This window comes from Synchiropus splendidus, chromosome 4, assembly GCF_027744825.2.
Source record: "Synchiropus splendidus isolate RoL2022-P1 chromosome 4, RoL_Sspl_1.0, whole genome shotgun sequence".
Taxonomy (NCBI): domain Eukaryota; kingdom Metazoa; phylum Chordata; class Actinopteri; order Syngnathiformes; family Callionymidae; genus Synchiropus; species Synchiropus splendidus.
This window is the reverse complement of record NC_071337.1, coordinates 11743508-11762997: the sequence shown is the minus strand read 5'-3', so window position 1 is coordinate 11762997 and position 19490 is coordinate 11743508. Positions and strand designations below refer to the sequence as shown.

Genomic DNA, 19490 nt, shown 5'->3' with positions numbered 1-19490 from the left:
TGTTGTCTGAGCCCTTCAGTAGATTGTGAATGTCCATGAAAGAGAGAAGGCTCTAGAAGCAGGGAAGGCAGGGCAGCTTTTCCCCGGACCATGATGTTTGTGGATGATAGAGTGATGTGTAGTGTGTCGGGAGATGAAGAGTAAGGAGGGTGAAGAAGAGCGTGTAGGTCAGACCTGGGCAAAGTGTGCCTCAGGAGCCAAATGCGGCCCTTAGACTGTATTAATGTGGCCCTCCTGAAGTCACAGTAAAACTACAAAACTGACATAGTTGTTGTCTCTGACATTTTTGTTTTGTGCATAGTTCTATGATTCAAGTGAAACATAACATTCTCTTTTGATTATTTTTCTTAATAGTTCGTTCTTTTCTGTTGACTATTTTAGGAGTATTTCTTGTCCCTTAAAATACATCTGGATTGAAAGTAGATTTTGAAATGTAAGAGACACGTCGAGAATGTTTAAATGGGATGTGGTTTAAATTAAAATAAAACACAACAAGCCAAAATTTTCTGTGCATTTTAAAGTGTAATTTCATAATCACACGTCATTTTTTGACGGCCTCTGTCGAGGGTCACAATATATAATCTGGCCCCTTGGGAAATTTTAGTGGAGCAATGACTGGCAGATGTGATGTGTGACAGAGGAGGAGTAGCAGCTGGAATGAGAGGAAACCTGCCGTGACACATGGCTCAGAGCAGTGGGCTTTAAGAGACATCAGGTGTGAAATTTCCCACGTGTCACCTTGCACATACACGAAGATACACGTCCTCTGTAGCAAAGGTTCAAATGTTCGGTGACGGATTTTCATTTTAATGACATTGCTTCCAAGGTTATAGTTTTCATTAGGTTAAGTTTTTGTTTCTAGTTTTGAATTTTTGTTTTTCAAATTCAAGTTAGTTTTAATTAGTTTCAGTTTTTGAAAAATACTTTTTGTAAGGGACAATTACACTATTTGTTTTGACTAGTTTTGTAAACGGGCAAGTTTACAGTTATCGTTTTATGAAAAACGTTTTTGTTTTAATTTAAAAAATGATTACAATTCTAGTTCATTTGTTCGTTAGCTATAATAACCTCGAAATTCCAAATAAAAAGCAATAAAAAATAAAGTTTATTCGGAAGGAAAATAAGTAAAATATTTTTTATCATTTAAAAAAAAAAAAAAATAAAATTAAAAAAAAAAAAAAAAAAAAAAATATATATATATATATATATATATATATATATATATATATATATATATATATATATATATATATAATTAAAAATGGAAATAAAAAAATGAAAATCCACAACTTACTAAATATTGGCGTTCACTTGAAGTTTTTTTTTCTGAGCAATATATTTAAGAAATTAATTTTGTTTTCACAGTAATTTTATAGATTTTTTTTATTTTTCAAATGACTGTAGGTAACCAAGCGTAATATAAACACAGTAGTTTAGAGTGTTGAATATTGTGGTTGATGGGAAGAACAGAAAGAGTCGACTCACAGAACACTTCTTCATTCTTTAATGTAAACAGCAGTTGTGGGTATTTTGTAAAATTCTAAAGAAAAAAAAACATTGGAGGCTTTAAATAGGAGGGGAAATATATAACAACCATGAATGGCTTTTAAATAAAAATGAAACAATTCAATTGTGTGGCCGTACAGTCCTCGACACAACGCGTCCCTTTAGCCAAGGCATTCACTTGGTAACAGTTTATCCAAAGTCATTTCATTGAACAAATTATAAACAACATAAAATATTGCTTAGGAATGTCGCGTACAGCAGTCGTTACAACAGGTGTGTGTGTGTGTAGACGGTGAAAGAAGCAGCAGCGGGATTTCGGATGGTTCAAATTAGGCTTGTCTGGAATTGGAACAGTCGTTGTAATATGTAATATTTTTTTTTCCCCTGACGTTCTGTTCGGGCTCCTGGGAAACACATAGCTGCCACAAAAGTGAGAATGTGACATGAAAATACTGCCGTCGTCAAAAAGAAACCTGCTCGTGTGAACGCACACCAAACCCCGCCCCCCCACCACCATAAGCCCCTCCCCTCCCCCCACACAAAAAAACCCTGAGGAGAAATCATAAACAGTGAAGCTGATCCAGAAGTCTAAGATTTTGTCTACAACAAGCAAAATGAAAAGTGACGAGACACAGAACCATCAGTCGCTGGTCTCCATGGAGACCGGACCACTGCGCCGCGACCCGGGCAATTTGATACGCGCCATTCTCTGTAATGGCCGATCCGTGTTCCCATCCTTTGTGCAAAACTCAAAATATCTAATAAGAATATTGAACCGCTGATTCATTTACTTGTCCTTTGATCTCATGATTTGAAAGCTGACACTGATATGCACAGAGTGGAGCCACAGATGATGCCTTCACTGGTCGGATAAACCCAGTTTTTAACCAAGTTGGTGCTTTCACTGACCCCGTTTTTCTGGCTGTTCACGTTTATTTATTGTTGATATTCATTAATTTAGCTCAGTGAATGCACCACTGAAGGTCTCCAATTCCTGAACAAGTCCAACTTCAGTTTTGCACAAAGAAAGGAGCACAGCAGCGTCGCCCTCCTTCAACCTTGAGTCACAGTAATTGTGTTCCAGTTTCTGGGAAGAGGGAAAGTCCAGTGAGTACAGCAGGCGACGGAGGGTTCCCCAAACACGCTCGACTAGTTACAGTCATAAACAAAGTCATAGTTGCTAGGTTCTTTGGGAATCGGGGGCGGAGCCTCTGGGATCTGGATGTTCTCTAGGTCCAGGAGGCGGAGCTTCATCTCCATTGAAAGAAGAGTGTCCATGTCAGATTTGGTGTAGTCGCTGGTCATCTCTTTGCCCAGGAGGGCGTTCAGACCGTCGGTCCACACGCAGTACTGCCAGGAGACAGGAGGGGGCGTCAGGCCTTGCTCACACGTACAACGCTTCAGCGACATCACATTTACTTTCTACCGCTACAACGTCATGGAAGGTTCATGGAGTCTGGTGACTCACGAGGAGCTGGGGAGGAGGTGACTGGACAAATTTGACGCTAAAAGTGCAGACAAATTCTACAGCCTATTCTGTGACTTCAAAAATCGGACTGTTACAGAGTGTTATTTTTCACAGTAGTGATGTGCTGGCGAGGCTTCATGAAACAGCACCAACATTTTCAGTGCCCACTAGATGGTGCTCTCTGCTCTAAAACCTTTGACTTGAACATTTTAAAACAAAGAGCACCATCTGCTGGGGGCTGAAAATGAGCACACTGTTTCATGAAGCCTCACCAGCACATCACTAGTTAAAAAATGTCTCTGTATATGATTATATATTAAGTTGAACTGCTGCATATTTCTGGTCCTCATAAGCCCCACTACACATTAGTGAGGTTTTCTGGAGCTTAAGCTTAATGGAAGTTATTGGCTCCAGGGATAAACCTTACATCATGAATCAGTCACTTGACTGCAGATGCGAGTCCAGATTGTCGACTCACCTCGTGCTTGTCCGGAGCGATGAAGTTCAAATACTCGTCTGACTCATAGAGGACGGAGAAGGCCAACTCCAGCACCTCCTGTGGAGCGGGGGGAGGAGAGAGGAGGGGTGGGGGGAGGGAGGGAGGGAGGGGAAGAAACACAACAGATGCGTTTTTATTTTTCTGGTGCTCCAACCTGTCAACAGACTGAAACTTTTACTCACCTTTGTAATTTTATTTTTAACATTTTTGTGGAGACGGATAAAAAAAAAAAAAGAATGAGGTCAAAACTGGAAAAAGCAGTAGTATAAATGATAAGTTTTTCTTTTTTTTAAATTCTCAAATTAAGACAGACCTTCCAACTAAAATGATTTGATTACCATGGAAATACGAAATAAGATACAAATTATACAATTACAAAAATACAATACAATTACGAAAAAGTATGTAATATTAAATATCGTATAAAATTCCATGATTAGAAAAAAATCACAAAAGTGCTATCCAATATAAAAAAATAGGTCTATACCTGTATAAAACAGGTATATTACCAGGAATAGGTTGAAAAAAGTTCTTCATAACAACAACAACAACAATAATAATAATAATAATAATAATAATAATAAAATTATTATGATAATTATTATTATTATTGAGGCCACATATCATATAAAAACATAACTTTAAATTTATCTTGAGTAAACAAAAGTATGTGAAAGGATTTCACATTCATAGTCATTACAAACATAGTGGGCAGGTTATATACTTATCAAAAAAAACAAAAATACCTTTGGTGAAGAAAAATGAAGGATTTCACATGAATACTGAGACTTGTCCTTTCCCAAAGCTAAATTATGCAACACACATCAAGTTACGCAACTGGTGATCTCTCGCATGGACACACAGCACCGACCCCCACCAGCGCTGCCACACACACACACGCACCTTGTTCTGCTTGAGGGCTCCCTTCTCCTTCATGTGAGGACAGTCTTTGCCAGTGATGACAGCCTTGATATCGGCCACCGGCACTGTGGACAGAGGACAAGATGGATGATGTCATCACGGAGGGGCCAAACAGGTGATGCCGTCCAATTTAGACTCACGTTTGTCCTGTAAAGAGTCGTGGGGAACTTCTCCCTGGGGACTCTCCTCCAGGTCTCCGTAGTGCAGGACTTTATGGTTCGGGGACAGACGGCAGTACCAGAACTTATCTGTGTGGGGAGGAAGAGGGAGCGGACACATATGTGACGGCGTGACTCATCAGCGAGAGACAGAATTAGCAGCGGAAAGAGTCTGCGACACCAAAGAGCCCCGGAGGAGCTCTGCAGATGGACCATGACGCTTCACATGATGAGCGTGTCGGACCGGTCCTTCAAACGGCTTTATCTCCACATGACTAACACCAAGGTCGATATCTGGACTTCCACGTCCTCGGCCAGGCTTCAGTCATCGCGCTTCACAGGCAATATATTCTGTGTGATGCAGACCACTGCTCTTCCTTCAGCCTCCACAGCGACAGTGTGGCTGCTGAGCTGAGCTGGCAGCAGGCGCACGCAGACCAGGGAGGTCCGGCCCGTGCCAGTGAGCAGGGAAGTCCAAATCTGAAAATAGAGAGTTGGCAGTGCTGCAGTGAAGCAGCAACTCTCCACCACGCTAGTGTGTGGCGCTTTAAGAGGACCAGGACTGTTCGACAGAGAGTGGAGAAGACTCGCCTCTGTCCCTCGGTTTGAGGACCTGTTTTTAATAGACTCACCTTCCAGTCTGGTTGTTTACACGAGGCTAAGCCCTCAAGTTTGATTTCAGTGCAGCGTTTCACTTCAACTCTCTCCACCCTCTGGTGGTGTTGGCTGACTGATAGCTGTACTTTAAACATGCATCCTTCCAGACATCTAAGCACCATGAGTTGAGGCTTTTACTGGCTCTTCTAAGTGCACTTTGGACTCTGAAGACGGTTAATATTTGATGTTGGTACCCCAGGCCCTGAAGGACTTTCAGATGGACTGACAGAGGCGAAGGGGATGTTTGTAAGGTGAAAACAGGTAGATAAAACCGCATACATATCACCCAAAATGCCAGAAGGTTGTGGATCTTTTGATGGGAAAAGAAAGTGGGAGAACAAAGGTAAAGGTGGCTGAAGACAGAGACCTTTACTGTGCCTCCCCTCCCTGTGTGGCTTAAGGTTCCACAACGGACTTCTTGGATTTTTCCGTAAATAAGGCGAAAACCATCACGTTCATGTCCATCACCATGATGTGTTATCTGTTTTTCTCTTTGTTTTTAATTCGTTTTAGCATGTTTGATTAAGTGAGATTTCTTGAAAATTTCTGTAAATCTGACGGCAGAAATCCTGCAGTGGAAAGAGAGAGAGAGATGTCCTGGAATTCTGTCAGGAAACATCCACAGCTCCTCACACTTCCTCACATTCAGGGCTTGATTCTAGAATTCAAAGTTACAAATATTTTTCACTTTAATGTTCAGAATAACGACTTTGATACCAGCTCTATTTTTTTTTATCCAACGTCCCACGAACGCCTCAAGTCTTTCCAGCACCACCCATTAGATTTTCTCCACTCTCGACCACGGTTCCATCTTGCACTTGATGATGAGTGCAAACATCCTCGGGGAATGTTCTTTGCGAATGTATCTAAAGTAAATGAAACGCAGAGTTGTGAACACTAATCTCCCATCTGTCCCACTAAATCTTCCCAGCAGAATAAAAGACTTTACAGCCACGTCTGTAACATTCCTTCCTGCTTAATATTCCTCCCGATGTGACACACATCAACCGCCTTCAGCTCTTCCTGGCATATTCTGAATGGCACTGAAGCAGAAAACACCAGCGTCTCTGCAGACTCATCGCAAATGAAGCATAAAAATCTGCCAAAAATAACTGTTTTTTATTTGGACTTAATAAGCACTTCTGTATGATACTTCTTAAGATTTCCTCTTTCAGCTGTGATACCAGCACAAGAAGGAGTTGGGGTGGAGGAGCGAGCCAACCCTGAGTGGGTGCAGAAGAGTGGATTATCTCTGCAGCCAGAGTAGAAGAGACAAAGGGACGATCAGAAAAGGAGGGATTTGTGGGGCAGATTAGGAGAATGAAGTGAAGAGACAGCCAAATGGAGTCTGGAGTCTGGTGTAAAGAGGACCCACTGTAGCGGAGGAAGCCATCTTTCTATCCTGTTATAGAGAACAACGTCTGCTTCCACCCAGGACCCAGAACACAGCCACGCCTGGCCATGTTCAAAGACCAAACACTGGAGCCCATTAACTTGATCAAAATGGATCTGGAAATGTTCTTCGCTCATATTGAAGGAGACACTTTTGCCGTCATTGATCGAAAGAGCTTGAGCTCTGAATAGAATCGCCCTCTTCTCAGCAACACATTGAAACATTGATCGTATCCAGACTTCTTTCAGGTAATGTGGGTGCCACTCTATTCCAGAGGTGAGCAAACTGGTCCACAAAGGGCCACTTGGTTGCCAAGTTGCGTTGGGAGTAAACATACAGTTTACATATATATGTATATTACTATTGCGATGGCACACTGGCCTTGACTTGTGTTTCTGTGTGGCTTAAACTGACCACATGCCAAAGTAACTGCTTTGAGGTGCAGCTACCCCACAACTGAGTCGGAGCAGAGATTAAAGTCGGGAAGGTTTGCCTCACCTTGCCTCCTTCGACTGCTAATTTTCCTGAAGCAGGTTCCCTCACAGAGTCTGTTGAGCCTCTGCTGTTTGATCAGCTCCATGATCTCGGGCTGGATCTTCTCCCTCAGCTCCCTTCAAAAAGAGACACAGGCAGAAAATGATTTTCAGTCGTACACAACACAGACTTGAACCGATATGATCTGATCAGCCGCAGCAAGGATGCGCTTCTCTTGCTACAGCTGTTACCCAGAGAGCCAGGAGATGCATTACAGGTGGCGCACAACGTCAACATGTTTATTTGGAGCACGCTCCTGTTCGTAGATCAAAGGTGGTAAATTCCCAGAAGGAGGGCTTATCTAGAACTGGGGCAGTGAGAATGTCAGGGTCAGTCAGATCAGGTGAGGAGCCTTCGTCGGTTATCGACCAACCAGTGTCCAAGCTGCATAAGAACGTGTGGCGCTGGGAAGCAGGAGCAGTTATCAATAATGCATTCATCACCAGAGGAGCGTCGCTGCTCCTGCATTTTTGCATCCTCTCCAGAGTCAGGCCTCTTTCATTTGACCTTTATTCAGCGTCTTCACTGAACTGACATGGCGCACACCAACGCTGGACGCACGTCCTCCCCTGGTGTTCCTGATCACATTAGTCATTCTGTCTTAGCCCCGCCTCCTTCAGGCTGTAAGTCTCCCTTCATCTTTGTCCTCCGAGTCTCGACATGGCAGCGGCTGCTCATTACGCTGATCAGGGAAGAGAAATCCACTTGTCAGTGACACTGACTGACGGCCATGGGTGGCGTCTCATCATCGCTCATCATGAGGCGCAAAGGTGAATTTCGTGTTTGGGAACCACCTTTGAACAAAAGCAGCTTGACAAGGTTTTCGCATGGAAATGTGCACCAGGCTTCGTAAATATTAAACCATGTGTTGCCGCTAGCTCAGACAGGAGTCTTTTTAAGATGACTTTCGCTCATAAAAAAGAGATTAGACGCTTTTTATACCTGGTCCTCATGAATAATTCACAATACGCGGTTATGCAACTTGAGTGCAACAGTCCAGTGTGAAGTCTGAAAACATTGAAAGTCAGAGCGACATAAAGCCTCATACATTTTCGAATAGAGCACATTATTTAGTGATGTTTAAAGTCATCTGAAGCAACGTAAAGAAACAAATGTTTGTCATCCAAATGTAGGGTTTAAGTATGAGTGTGACTTTTTTGCTAGAGAGGCGAGGTCAGCCCTTCCCAAAACACAACTACAGGAAGTTCAGGGGCTCTTCAGTGAAGGCGTTTGCCCGGAGTCAAGTCTTGGTTATCTGATCTTGTGATGAGTAAAATAAACAAAATGAAATAAACAAATCTCCATAAGGTTCTCTGACCCTCACATGTAGTTGCATTTAAAATCCAAACTAGAAACTCAGGCTTTCTGATGGGAACTGCTGAAACATGTGCATCCTATTGGCTGTTAATATTGTCAACAAGATTGAATTTTCATTTGTGTTGTTAAATAGACTTAACTATTCTCACTGATTTGAGACTTAAATGAGTCACCAACCCATTCTCCCTCCCGAGGTGTCAAATAGCAACAATCTTCAGGTGACTTTTGCAGCCGATATCCTGTATATTTGTGATATGGATATGCATATGATGTATGTATGCTGATGTTACGGCGCATTCTGTCTGTACTATGCGTTCATTTCGTTAGTATATCTGCATGTTTCCAGTAATCTTAGAAATACAGAGCAAACTGAGCAGTGCCACTGGAAACCATGGGGGGGCAGTGTTTCTGTTACTACCCGTTATGTAGCTCTAATAAGACATGAACAAGACATAACAATGGCAGAAATTCTGTCCTCCAATCGCAGTATATTCAACTGCAACTCTGCCTCCGTTTTCCTCTTCTGTGCAAGTGGTACATTATCAATTCTTTTTCAACAGTCCCCATGTTGGTTTTGGAGTTTCTTGCGGTCAAAAACGTTTGACTCTGGGCTGCTCCCCCTGGTGGACATATTGGTTAACAGCAATACTAACCTAAAGAATGCATGGAAGGATGTCTTCAGTGACGGTAAAATTGCTTGAAAAGGACGGGTATAATTTCCTACGTGAGAGGAGCATAAATGGGCCTTCAGGAGACGACAATTGTGAGAATATGAGAATATGTATATGTGCATTTTCACTGACTTGCTTGGCCGTATTACTCAAGTCAAGACTACATGGAAGTCTGAGTCCACAGAGAACTGCTGGGAACAAAGGCTGCGCATGTAAAATTTACAACAAACACAATGTGCAACTCTGACACAGAAGGATGAACTCCAATGCAAGCTAATGCATTATAAATAATGCAGTGCTCATGATGTAATCTCATGAGTCTTGCCTCTTTGACTCACTCTAGTATAGAGACTCCAACATCCTGACATCAAATGAAAGGTTACATAGTTGTGAGCATCTATTTTCCGAGTGGAGTGAATATGGAGACATGCAGGTAGGACAGCTGGCTCCCCAGTGAACGTGGCATTCAACTGTACAGTGGTTTCTCATCCACCCAGGTTATTATATTACGGGACGACAGTCTTGTATAAAGTCACCTTCATATCCGTTTCATTAGTGTTTGGTGTCAGTTAGTGTAATGAAAGTGGCAGGACTCGAGTTAACAGCCTATTCAAATCCCCCAGCTTGTGTTTCCCGTCCCAACAGTAGCTGCTTCAGCAAGGCACAGCAGCGTGACCTTTAAAAACGGCCACTTTAAATATCGAACTGAACTTGGGGGGGCGAACTTTTCATCCGCACTGAGAATGGCTTACAGGCGTTTCAATGATTCTCTGCCCTCTGCTAGATTTTCCTTTAACCATCGATTGGAAGACGGCGGGGTGCAATATTGATCAGCCAGACAAGTGGAAGGCTTTTCGATGGAGCCGACTACTCCATTAGATTCATGCTGGACAAGACAACTGTAACACTGGAGCATCTGAAACTGTCGATAAGAGATTCGCCACACGCCACTTCTGCTTGTTAATGAGCCGCGGGGCGGCTGATGTGGTGTTTACTCAGGTGGGCGCTTTTAATTACACTGGTGCTTTCAGATCAGGTAGAACCAGCTTTGACATGCACCAAAACAGGGAGAAGGGTAACGTATGTACACACTGTATCTACCCAGATCTCAGGAAACCGATGATGCGGCTTTTCAAAAAATTGCATTTGAATGGATCATCATTTTTTGTAAATGTTATTTTAGCTTTTAATATCAATGATACCTGTTTAACATAGTACTGGTCCCAGATATTTTTTTGTAATGTCTCCTCATCACATTAAAGCTGTGGTTGGTAGAAATCTTTAGGCTTAAATCATGCAGTAAAGCCAGAGATCCCTCTCCTGAGAGTTTTTACAAAACTACCAACTCTAAGTGCCTTTATTTTCTAATAATTCTTCTCTGAACTATGGTTTCTTTTTTTGCATTTGAAGATTTGTTTTTAACTGATCTTTTAATGAATAATGTAAAAAAATAAAATAAACAAAATACATTGTATATATTTCCCATAATAAAAAAAATGTAACCTTAATTCTGACTTTTTCGTTTTCAAACAGAATTGGTTTGACTAGTATATTATGAAAAGTAAAAAAGCGTGAACAAATACACATTATCAATATTGCTGACTTGTTTTTTTTCCACCGCATGAAACAACATTAGAGGTCTAATGGGTGCTGTGGCAGGAAATCCAGTGTTTATGTTCCAATTCTTTTTCTTCTCTCCAGAAACTGTTAGTGCAGCAAAAACCAGATTTAAAGTTAAACTTGGCAGCGTAGACTTGAACGACCTTGGCTAGTTCAGTTCTCGTACTCTCAGCTCCACCCATCAACATCATTAGTCTTCTTCTGCTATGAAAACTTTATAGCTTTTCATAACTTGACTCAAAAGGTTTGAGTCAAGTTATGTCTGGCTCCAAGATGAGAAGGTGGCTGCACAGGTCCAGAAAATAATTCATAGATTTAAGCTTATGAAAGAGTGTGATTTGAAAAGTGACTGTCAAATGTAAAGCGAGTGATGCAGGACATGACTGTGATATATGGACCATATCCAGCGGACTCTGATATGGCTGAAGCAGTGGCACTGGCGACTCGACTCACAGGATGGGGCGAGACTGGAAGTCTTCCTGATTCATCCTCTCTGACTGGCGTATCTTCAGGATCTCTGTGTAGCTCAGGTTCTGCAGACGAATCTTGAACTGGTCCAGAGAATTAGGCTTGAGAGTCAGCGCTCGCATGATCTGCTCCCTCACCACCTGCATTACCTGCGGAACAGAGTGGGGGGAGAAGTCAATGCATCACACTTGCACTCACAAATAAACACATCAGGCATTAGTGAAGGGAAGCGACACCCCCGTCCGGACAGGATTAATGGTGATACTTCTTTCCGAAGTGCAGCCTGTAATCCCCATCTGGTGCACTCTGCTTGAAGAAGAATGCCAAGCGGAATAATTCAACAGCGACTCCTCCACTGTAAGAGCCGGCCTCATGCATCAGTGAGCAGCGTGGCACAGTGTTCCCATAATATTCCAGCCATTTAATCCCATTACTCTTGCTGGAGCTGCACAAGCATGACATGAGCGTCGTTCCATGTCATCAAGCCTCCTAAAAAGGGGCCAATTTGTGACCCAAGGAGGTCTGAATTGTGTTCGGCAGAACTCTAAAATGCCACCAGTGGGTTATTAATGTCACCAAGATAAACTGCACATGCCCACATTAACCTCTTTCAGACATGAGTCATCGCAAAGTAGCACTAGTCTGACGTTTCAAAGAGACTTGGAAGCATCAAAAGATGAGGATTTTAGGGAAGAGAAGCATCTCAATCTGAGGAGTAAAAAAAAAAACATGATAAACCGTGGCACCGTATGAACCGAATAACTCCAATCCAATAGAAGTCGTGTAATAACACATGATAAATGGGTCCCACTATATTGAAATACAATTAAAAAAATATTATTGAAGAACTAAAGATCATCATAGCTATGAATGTAAAAATATACATCACACAACATGTCAATAACTTGATTTTTTTGCACCAATTTAAACCATATATATATATACATATATATATAAATAATTGTATATATACAATAGAAGAGACAAAAAATAATAATGTAGGAAAAGCAATACACAAATAAATGTGCTCATCAATTCATTCATTCAGTAAACAACTATATGACAGCAAAGTTAAAAAAAGGATTATCTCGTATAAAAGAATAATTTTCACACATCCGTAGGAAGCTTCAATAACACAGACTACTACTGATACTGAGACGTCCCTCCTCTAAAAGCCGGGCTCACGTTGCACTTCCAAAATCATTCACTTTCAATTTGACTTTGTACAGGAGCTTCTTTCTCATCAGTATTCAGCATGACTCCATCCATCAGCAGAGGTGTTCCGCCTCCACACCGGCGCTGATATAACTCCACATCTGAATCAGAGGCTTCCCTCCTGAACACAGAGGATTAGATAAGATTGTTCTTTATGTGAGCCAGTAAATCCTGCTGATTCACTTTGAGAAACGGCAACACACGCAACGTGACCTGAGCTCATGGCACCACGACGGCGGCGGCTTCATCCGAGGATGTGACCCGCCGTCACTGTTTGTGGGGAACTGCTAAACCGTCACACGGAGATCACACTGAGTTGATTTGTTGGTCCGCTTTATTTTGGCTGTTTACTGCGCACCCATCAGAGACCTGGTGACTCAGGAGAAGAACAGGATGTTTCAAACAGGAAACCTGTGAACTGGGTCGACAAGACCACACAGATAAGTTGGAAATGAACCACAATAATCTGAAAACTCACTTTGTGGATACTGTTTTTTATCCATTATATCTAGTTAAAGAATATTCACCGGTAACATCCCCCAAATAATTCATTTGTTTTTACAGTGAAATGCTAAATGATATAAGCAACGCACATTAAAATGAAGTCATAATGTGTTGAAAAAGTGCAAAAGTGCGGTGAGGGGCCACATGCGGCTCTTTGCCTATATATAGGCGGGCCTTGTAATATTAGAAGAAAACTACAAAATAAATTGTACTTTCTCTTTATGATAGAAATTTTTATCTTATAAAAATCTTATCTTTTAGGTCATAATTTTCATTTTTTTTCCAGCTTTTTCCACTTTAAATCGGACTAAATATTATGTAGAACAGTATGTCTTGTCTGTCAAAGTAAATAAGTAAAAGATAATAGGGAAAAACATTATAACATTGGCATATAATCAAATCATATCATGGTGTACTTAGGTGTTTCCCTATATTAAAGCGCACTTGTATTGAATTCATTCGGAGCTGCGTAAAAAAAAAAAAAGTTCTGTTTATGATGCTGTTCTGATCTTTGGCTTCACAGACACTCATGAGTCACAGTATATAACGTGGCCCCATAGGTACTCAAATTGAACTCCCCTGTGCTGTACCTTTAGATCATCTCAGCACAAACTCATGGTTCCATGTTCTCCTAAAATAAAGGTCTTTCTCTTCATGAACATGCAGACCGTTCCCAAGTTATCGCTTCAAGATTTTTTTAAATTTAAATTTGAAAATACATTTTACGTAACTCATCACAGAGTATCACAGTTTGTTTTGGAAGCACAACAGCAACTGAATTTAACACAACAATTGGTTGCATTATGTTCATATCTCAGCATTCTTTCTTTATATGAAGTGTCTCATCATGCACTGCAACAGTTTCATAGCTATATTTAACTCCACAAGAGTCGAAATGTTTGTCTAATGAAAGATGGTTGCACCTGTTCCTCCATTTTTTTTGCTGTTGACCTAGGTCGAGGGGGCAGTAGTAGGAGTAAAGAGGCCCACAGCCTCTTCCCCCACAGACCCGCCTCAAACCAAACTTTTGTTTTGGCCCCTCTGCGATGGAGTTTAAACACCTCTGAGCTCCCAGCAAAGTCTGAGGGCGCTTGCAAGTCAGAGTTCTTCTTCCTCTTACGTAACTGCTCTTCAGGCATTAGGTGCACCAAAGAGAATAATTTGGAAGTTATTCTAGGTCAGCGCATTACACAGACGGCAGATTATAAACAAAAACAACCCCCTGTGAGCCTTCTCCAACATCATGAAAAGCTGGGCAGGAGCTCCCTCTCCGAGGTTTGGGATGAAACTCAAACACCAGCCTTTCAGCGCCGATCTAATTGTCTCCTGCAGCCCGATTTCCAAGCTAATCTCCCTCTCTCCAGAGCGAGGGGCATCAAGGCCGAGCGCTTCAGCTGTTTTCCTTGGGGATTCTTCATTAATAGACCGTGTTTATGGCAGGAAAACAATCGGGGGCCACCCATGTGGCTGCGCTCACGCTCATTAACGCTCCGATTATTCATCAGATTTAATACGAAGACACAGGATGGAGAACATCATGAATATTTCAGGCGGCGGCAGATAAGGAAGAAGAGCACCTTGGCTGAAGGGAGGCGACGTGACAGAGAAACAAAAGGGAATGACATGACTGAATCTAATGTCTTCGTCTCTCTACTAACTAGGACAGTCAGACCCGTCCCTCGCAGCCTCCACCCCATCAACGACAATGTATCAGCGCCAACAAATGTCTGCCCCCTTTTTTTTCCCAGCAGCACTCTGCATTCTCCGGTTCATTTGCCTGGGAACACGGAAATTACATCATCTGCCAGCTGCCTGTCAAACGTGAGCAGGAAGAGAGGGAAGAGACAGCGCAGCGGGAGCACTTGCAAATAGAAGGTGTTCATCACAGGAGGACCACTCTGACGGTTCACTCGGTCGCACCAGTGGCTGGGAAACAGCGCGCAGGTGCGCTTAAGAGATCTTTGCCGATTTTCACTCAAGCACTTCAGCCCAGTTTCCGGGCTGAGAAGATAGAAAAAAATCAATAGAGGGCTTTACTTATGAAAATAGAGCTCATTTCATCCTTATGGAAAGCAATTCTGACTTTCTTCACAGACAAAATGATCCCCCCGGATCGTCTGGTTTTTCTATTCATGGAAGCAGCAGCAGTGCTTGAATCTTTACTAGAAGGCTGAGCAACTGCAGCTACAATCATAACAATGTAAATATCACCACAGGTCTGGTTCCTAAGCTATTTGATTTATGTATCTATTTTCACATTTAATATGTTTCTATAATATCAAATCACTAAAACTGATCAACTGAGATGATAAAAATACTGAAAATGGAAAAAAGTGTTAAAGCTGACCTATTCTTTGTGGACTCATTGAAACTTTATGGGCAGATAATTTTACAGTACAGATGAGTTTATCGCTCTGGTTTATTGATTTTTAAATACGCCAGGAAATAGCTGTTTTGGACTCAGTTGAGGTGTAATGTGTAGTAGTGCTTCACTGTGTTTCTGCATAGTATTTCTCCAGTCGTGGTGTAATACAAGATGGTTTTATGAGAGGTATTTATTGAAGTCATATGAAGCAGGACATGACTGACAGGCCTAGGTTTGAAACACACAGCCTGCCACTGCTTGACAGGGTTGTTAATGCTCACTTTGTAAGGTGCTTTTGGGGCAAGACTCACGAATGTAATAAAAAGTAAAAGTAAATAAAAAGTATCTCACAGGTCCGGTCCAGTCTGAGATCAAAACAGTGAGATCACACACTTTGTGGTGTCACAAGTAGGATGTTTGTATGAGGCATCATATAGATTATTGGAACCCATGTGTGGGACCTAATGGTAAAACCCAAGTACTGTATACTGGAAACTATGGACAAGCGTCACAGGTGTTAAGATCTGATTTTGAGTTGACGGCAGATGAGGAATTGTGTCACATCCATTTTCACCAAGCCGCGTTCAAACTTTTGGAGAAGCGAGCGAATAAAGTTTTCATTGCACATTTAAAGCAACTCAACTTTCTACTTTGAGTTTGACAGCCACGTCTTGTCAAGTCTGTTGAGAGCAACTCGGTAGAGACCGACAACTTTCATTTTATCCAGGCTTCATCTCCCCTCCTGCCTCAGATATAAGTAGACACTATATCAGTGTTTTCCACAGGAAAGGAGACATGAAAGCACAAAGAATCGCAGCTCTTTGCTCCAGAGGCGAACACCTCAAGGACCTGTCGGCACTGAAGTGCCTCGCTGCAAATGTCTTCACTTGCAAAAGACGTAAGAACAAACCGTAGCTTATTAAAGTATGCAAACGTCAGACTTACAAATAAGATCGACTCGCACTATTTACACAGGCAGACCTTCTCTCTTCCACTCAACTCGGAGGTCAGTTCCGATCGTAGCAGCTGGCTGATGTTTCTATATTTAGACAGCAAAGGCTGCAGACGTCAGCTCTTCTTCATCCTGCAGATCCACATAAGACGCACCACGGCTTGTGTACGAGGATGAATACACCATTACTGCTGAGGAGAAGTGAGTGCTGACCTCGGCATCTGCACAACCCTTAATGAGCGTTTCAAAAGTTGGGGGGGCAAATGTGTAGAAGCAATATAATAGTCTACACTCTGGGCCCCAGTGGGAGCTGTACGCAGAAAGAAGACCACATAGATCCGGTAACCTCTGTTATTATTGTCTTCACTAAAGTAAAGAAAAAGTGCAGCATTTTGGTGAGAAACATTTTCACTTCGGAGGCATATGATCGATTGCAAATACAGGGGAAAACACAACTGAGTACAGTTGCTTGTTTGAAATATTCACATCATTTCGTTTTTATTTCATACACTACAACATATAAATGGTGCTTCTGCCTCTTCTGCTTTCACTGCAGACACTACAGCAGCTGAAGCAACGAAAGGGAGAAGCCAGAGAAAAGTACTTGTTCAAGAGATCCATAAGAAGATCTTCCAGACCAATGGCTACTCTGGACCACTATGACAGAACTTACATGATCCTGTGGCATCAGAGTGACATCAAAAGGGGCAATTTTGGCGCTTTTGCAGTCCAGAAATTGCTCCGACATTCTCCCCAGAATTCTCGTAAAACTGTCTTCAGGAAGAACTAGTCATTCACCTGGTCAACTTGAGAGACTGATTTGTCCACAAGCTGGTCCTGGTAGACCTCCTAACAAAAGGCAGTAGCTACCTCGAATGGCGTCTCTCATGGCGGTGGTTCAACTTTAGTTCTACTTCCCCTATCCATAAGGGAAGGCCCTTTGTGTTCACTCACATCCATAGGACTCAATGATATGGGTAAGGTCATCAATGCACATGTATCCAAAGTGGACCTCAGAGGAATGGTGGTCCAGTGTGGCGCTTTGGGTAGCATTCACTGGCTTACACATACTGGAGACCACCAAAATGGAACACAGTTATCTGATAGTAGAGGTAAACACCCTACATCTGCTTTAACTATTACATTTTTTTGAGTCATCTGAGCTCAGACTGCACTCCTGAGGGTACAGCATTCACAGATCTAAACCTCGGGAGATAAAAATCTGCCGCTAGCAAAGGAAGAGGAACCATGTCTAGGCAGAGTGGACTTTTCTTTCTAAAGTCCCACTGTGATATAAACCTCTTAAGCTCCAATTGTTCTTCCCCTCTCAATGTCCTGTTCTTGTTTTCATATTAAAAGGCTTCCTTTTTTGTACATGGCCTCGTGATTTATATAGTTTTCATTTCAACAACGGGTGACCAAGACCGTGCTTCTGAAGACCATTGCTGCCAAACAACTGTAGGGATATCAGCGCCACTGTTCTTGCATGCCGTTGACCTTGTGTGTTAGCGTAAAAGCCATATAAACGCATGTCAAAATAATAGGCAATCTGGACTCCGAGGGACCAATAAAAGGCTCCGCTCATCCGCTACTGTATTTCAGAGAACATGCAAGCACACATCCGCACAGCAGCGCTGAGATACATGAGCAGAAACAATAAAGCAAACCTTGTTAAGGAGTGGGAGGTGAGGCAGCCAGGCAGAAAGATATAAATAGCCTGTCTGAATTCAACAATACGGGAGGGGGGGGAGAAGAGAGAGTGGGGGGGGGGGGGGGGGGGGGGGGGGGTGCGAGACAAGCATCAGAAGGAGGAGAGGGGGAACCAGGGGGAAAAAAACGGATCTATAAGGAACTGAAGGTTTAGAAAGCTCTGGTGAGGTAAATAAAACCAGCATGGAATAATGAAGAGCAGGTTTGCAGAAGAGGAGTGTGGGGGTGGGGCTGGTTCGTCCGCACACGAGTCGTCGAAGGACCGCTTCACGCGAAGGCCCAACAACAGTCGGCACCTTTATGTTTGCGTCATGGGCTGCTTCCTGGAGCTAAAAATAGAAGCCCACAAAGCCTTTGGCACCCCACATTATTGTTTTTGTCCTTCATCTGACTGGACAGATGTTTTTGTTCCTTCACGCATGTTAACCCGTCGGCTCAACGGAAGACCCTGTCTGCCGCTGGGAATCATTAGCATTGATTTGCATTTAGGAACCCTGAGCCCTGGAGCTAAAATACGACTAATCGGTGAGTTTAGAATCTCCCTAAATATTGGTTAAATACCCAGTGATGTGTGAGTGGTGCAGGGAGGGCGCCTATAAATGCAGCTGGAGCCGCTCTTTTTTTTTTTTTTTTTTTTTGGGCGGTGAGAATAATCCCACGCGGGTCGGGTCAGTCCTCGACATGGCTGAACAAAGAAGATTATCTGATCTTCTCTACATCACCACTGGACACAGCTGTAGTGTTACGAGCGTCAGCTCTTCAGTTCTCCACTAATCTGTAACATGCGTCCAAGTTCATCTCATTGTTTGCTGTCGGTCTGAACAACTAAGGTTTGGGGTTTCACACTGTAATATTTGATGGCTTTTCTGCCATGACTTTCTATTTAGCCTTTGAAACCTGCTGTGATTTACAATGCTGAGCATGTGTGCAGTGGGTAGCAAAGCTATGGGGACATAGGTCTAAGTAAAAGCAATGAGTCTCAAAAAAAACTGGGAAAAAAGGTGTAGTATTTTTGTTGTTCATTTTCATGAGTTACAATAAACATATATCACCGAGCAACAGTTTATAACCAATTTCAACAAGTCGGAGCTTTTGAACTTTGGTAAAGATGCAATTGATGAGTTCACCGTAAAAGAACAATGTGACTTACAAAACAAATCAATGCATCATAATTTTTTGATTATGATGCATTTTGTTATATACAGGATAAAAAAAAACGCAGGTAAGTGCAGGAAAATGTAGCCCAAAAAGAGTTTGATGTGTGGTTTTGTGATGCACCAAATTCAGCTGCTCGGCCACAGCCGAGCTCCGAGCTGCTGGACTCCATCATGACTCAGTGACATACAATTTGTTTGAAGCCATGTGACAAGTTCAAGTCAGTGGTCGCAGTGATGGTTATGACCTACAAGGACGATACAGGACGAGGTGCAGGTGCAGAGCTCAGTGCGTTCTTCCAAGAGTCCCTAACTTTCATGGAACTGGACGAGTTCTTCAGTAATGGCTTTTTACTCTTTACTCCTCTGAAAACACAC

The 19490-nt window shown here is 42.4% G+C and overlaps 1 protein-coding gene across 8 annotated transcripts in view; it reads right to left on the bottom strand.

Annotated features, from left to right (window-relative positions):
• Positions 1 to 1470: 1470 nt before the first annotated feature.
• Positions 1471 to 19490, bottom strand: part of elmo1 (engulfment and cell motility 1 (ced-12 homolog, C. elegans)) — an 89372-nt gene continuing 71352 nt past the window's right edge. For 7 of the 8 annotated variants that reach the window (XM_053864046.1, XM_053864051.1, XM_053864050.1 and 4 more), the window contains 6 exons: positions 11198 to 11361; positions 7101 to 7213; positions 4535 to 4642; positions 4377 to 4459; positions 3453 to 3530; positions 1471 to 2856 (listed from right to left, as the gene is read on the bottom strand). In XM_053864046.1, the coding sequence (XP_053720021.1) occupies positions 2656 to 2856; positions 3453 to 3530; positions 4377 to 4459; positions 4535 to 4642; positions 7101 to 7213; positions 11198 to 11361 (747 nt within the window). In that variant the 3' untranslated portion in view covers positions 1471 to 2655. The remainder of the gene's footprint in view (positions 2857 to 3452; positions 3531 to 4376; positions 4460 to 4534; positions 4643 to 7100; positions 7214 to 11197; positions 11362 to 19490) is intronic. The other variant, XM_053864053.1, reaches the window with a different exon arrangement.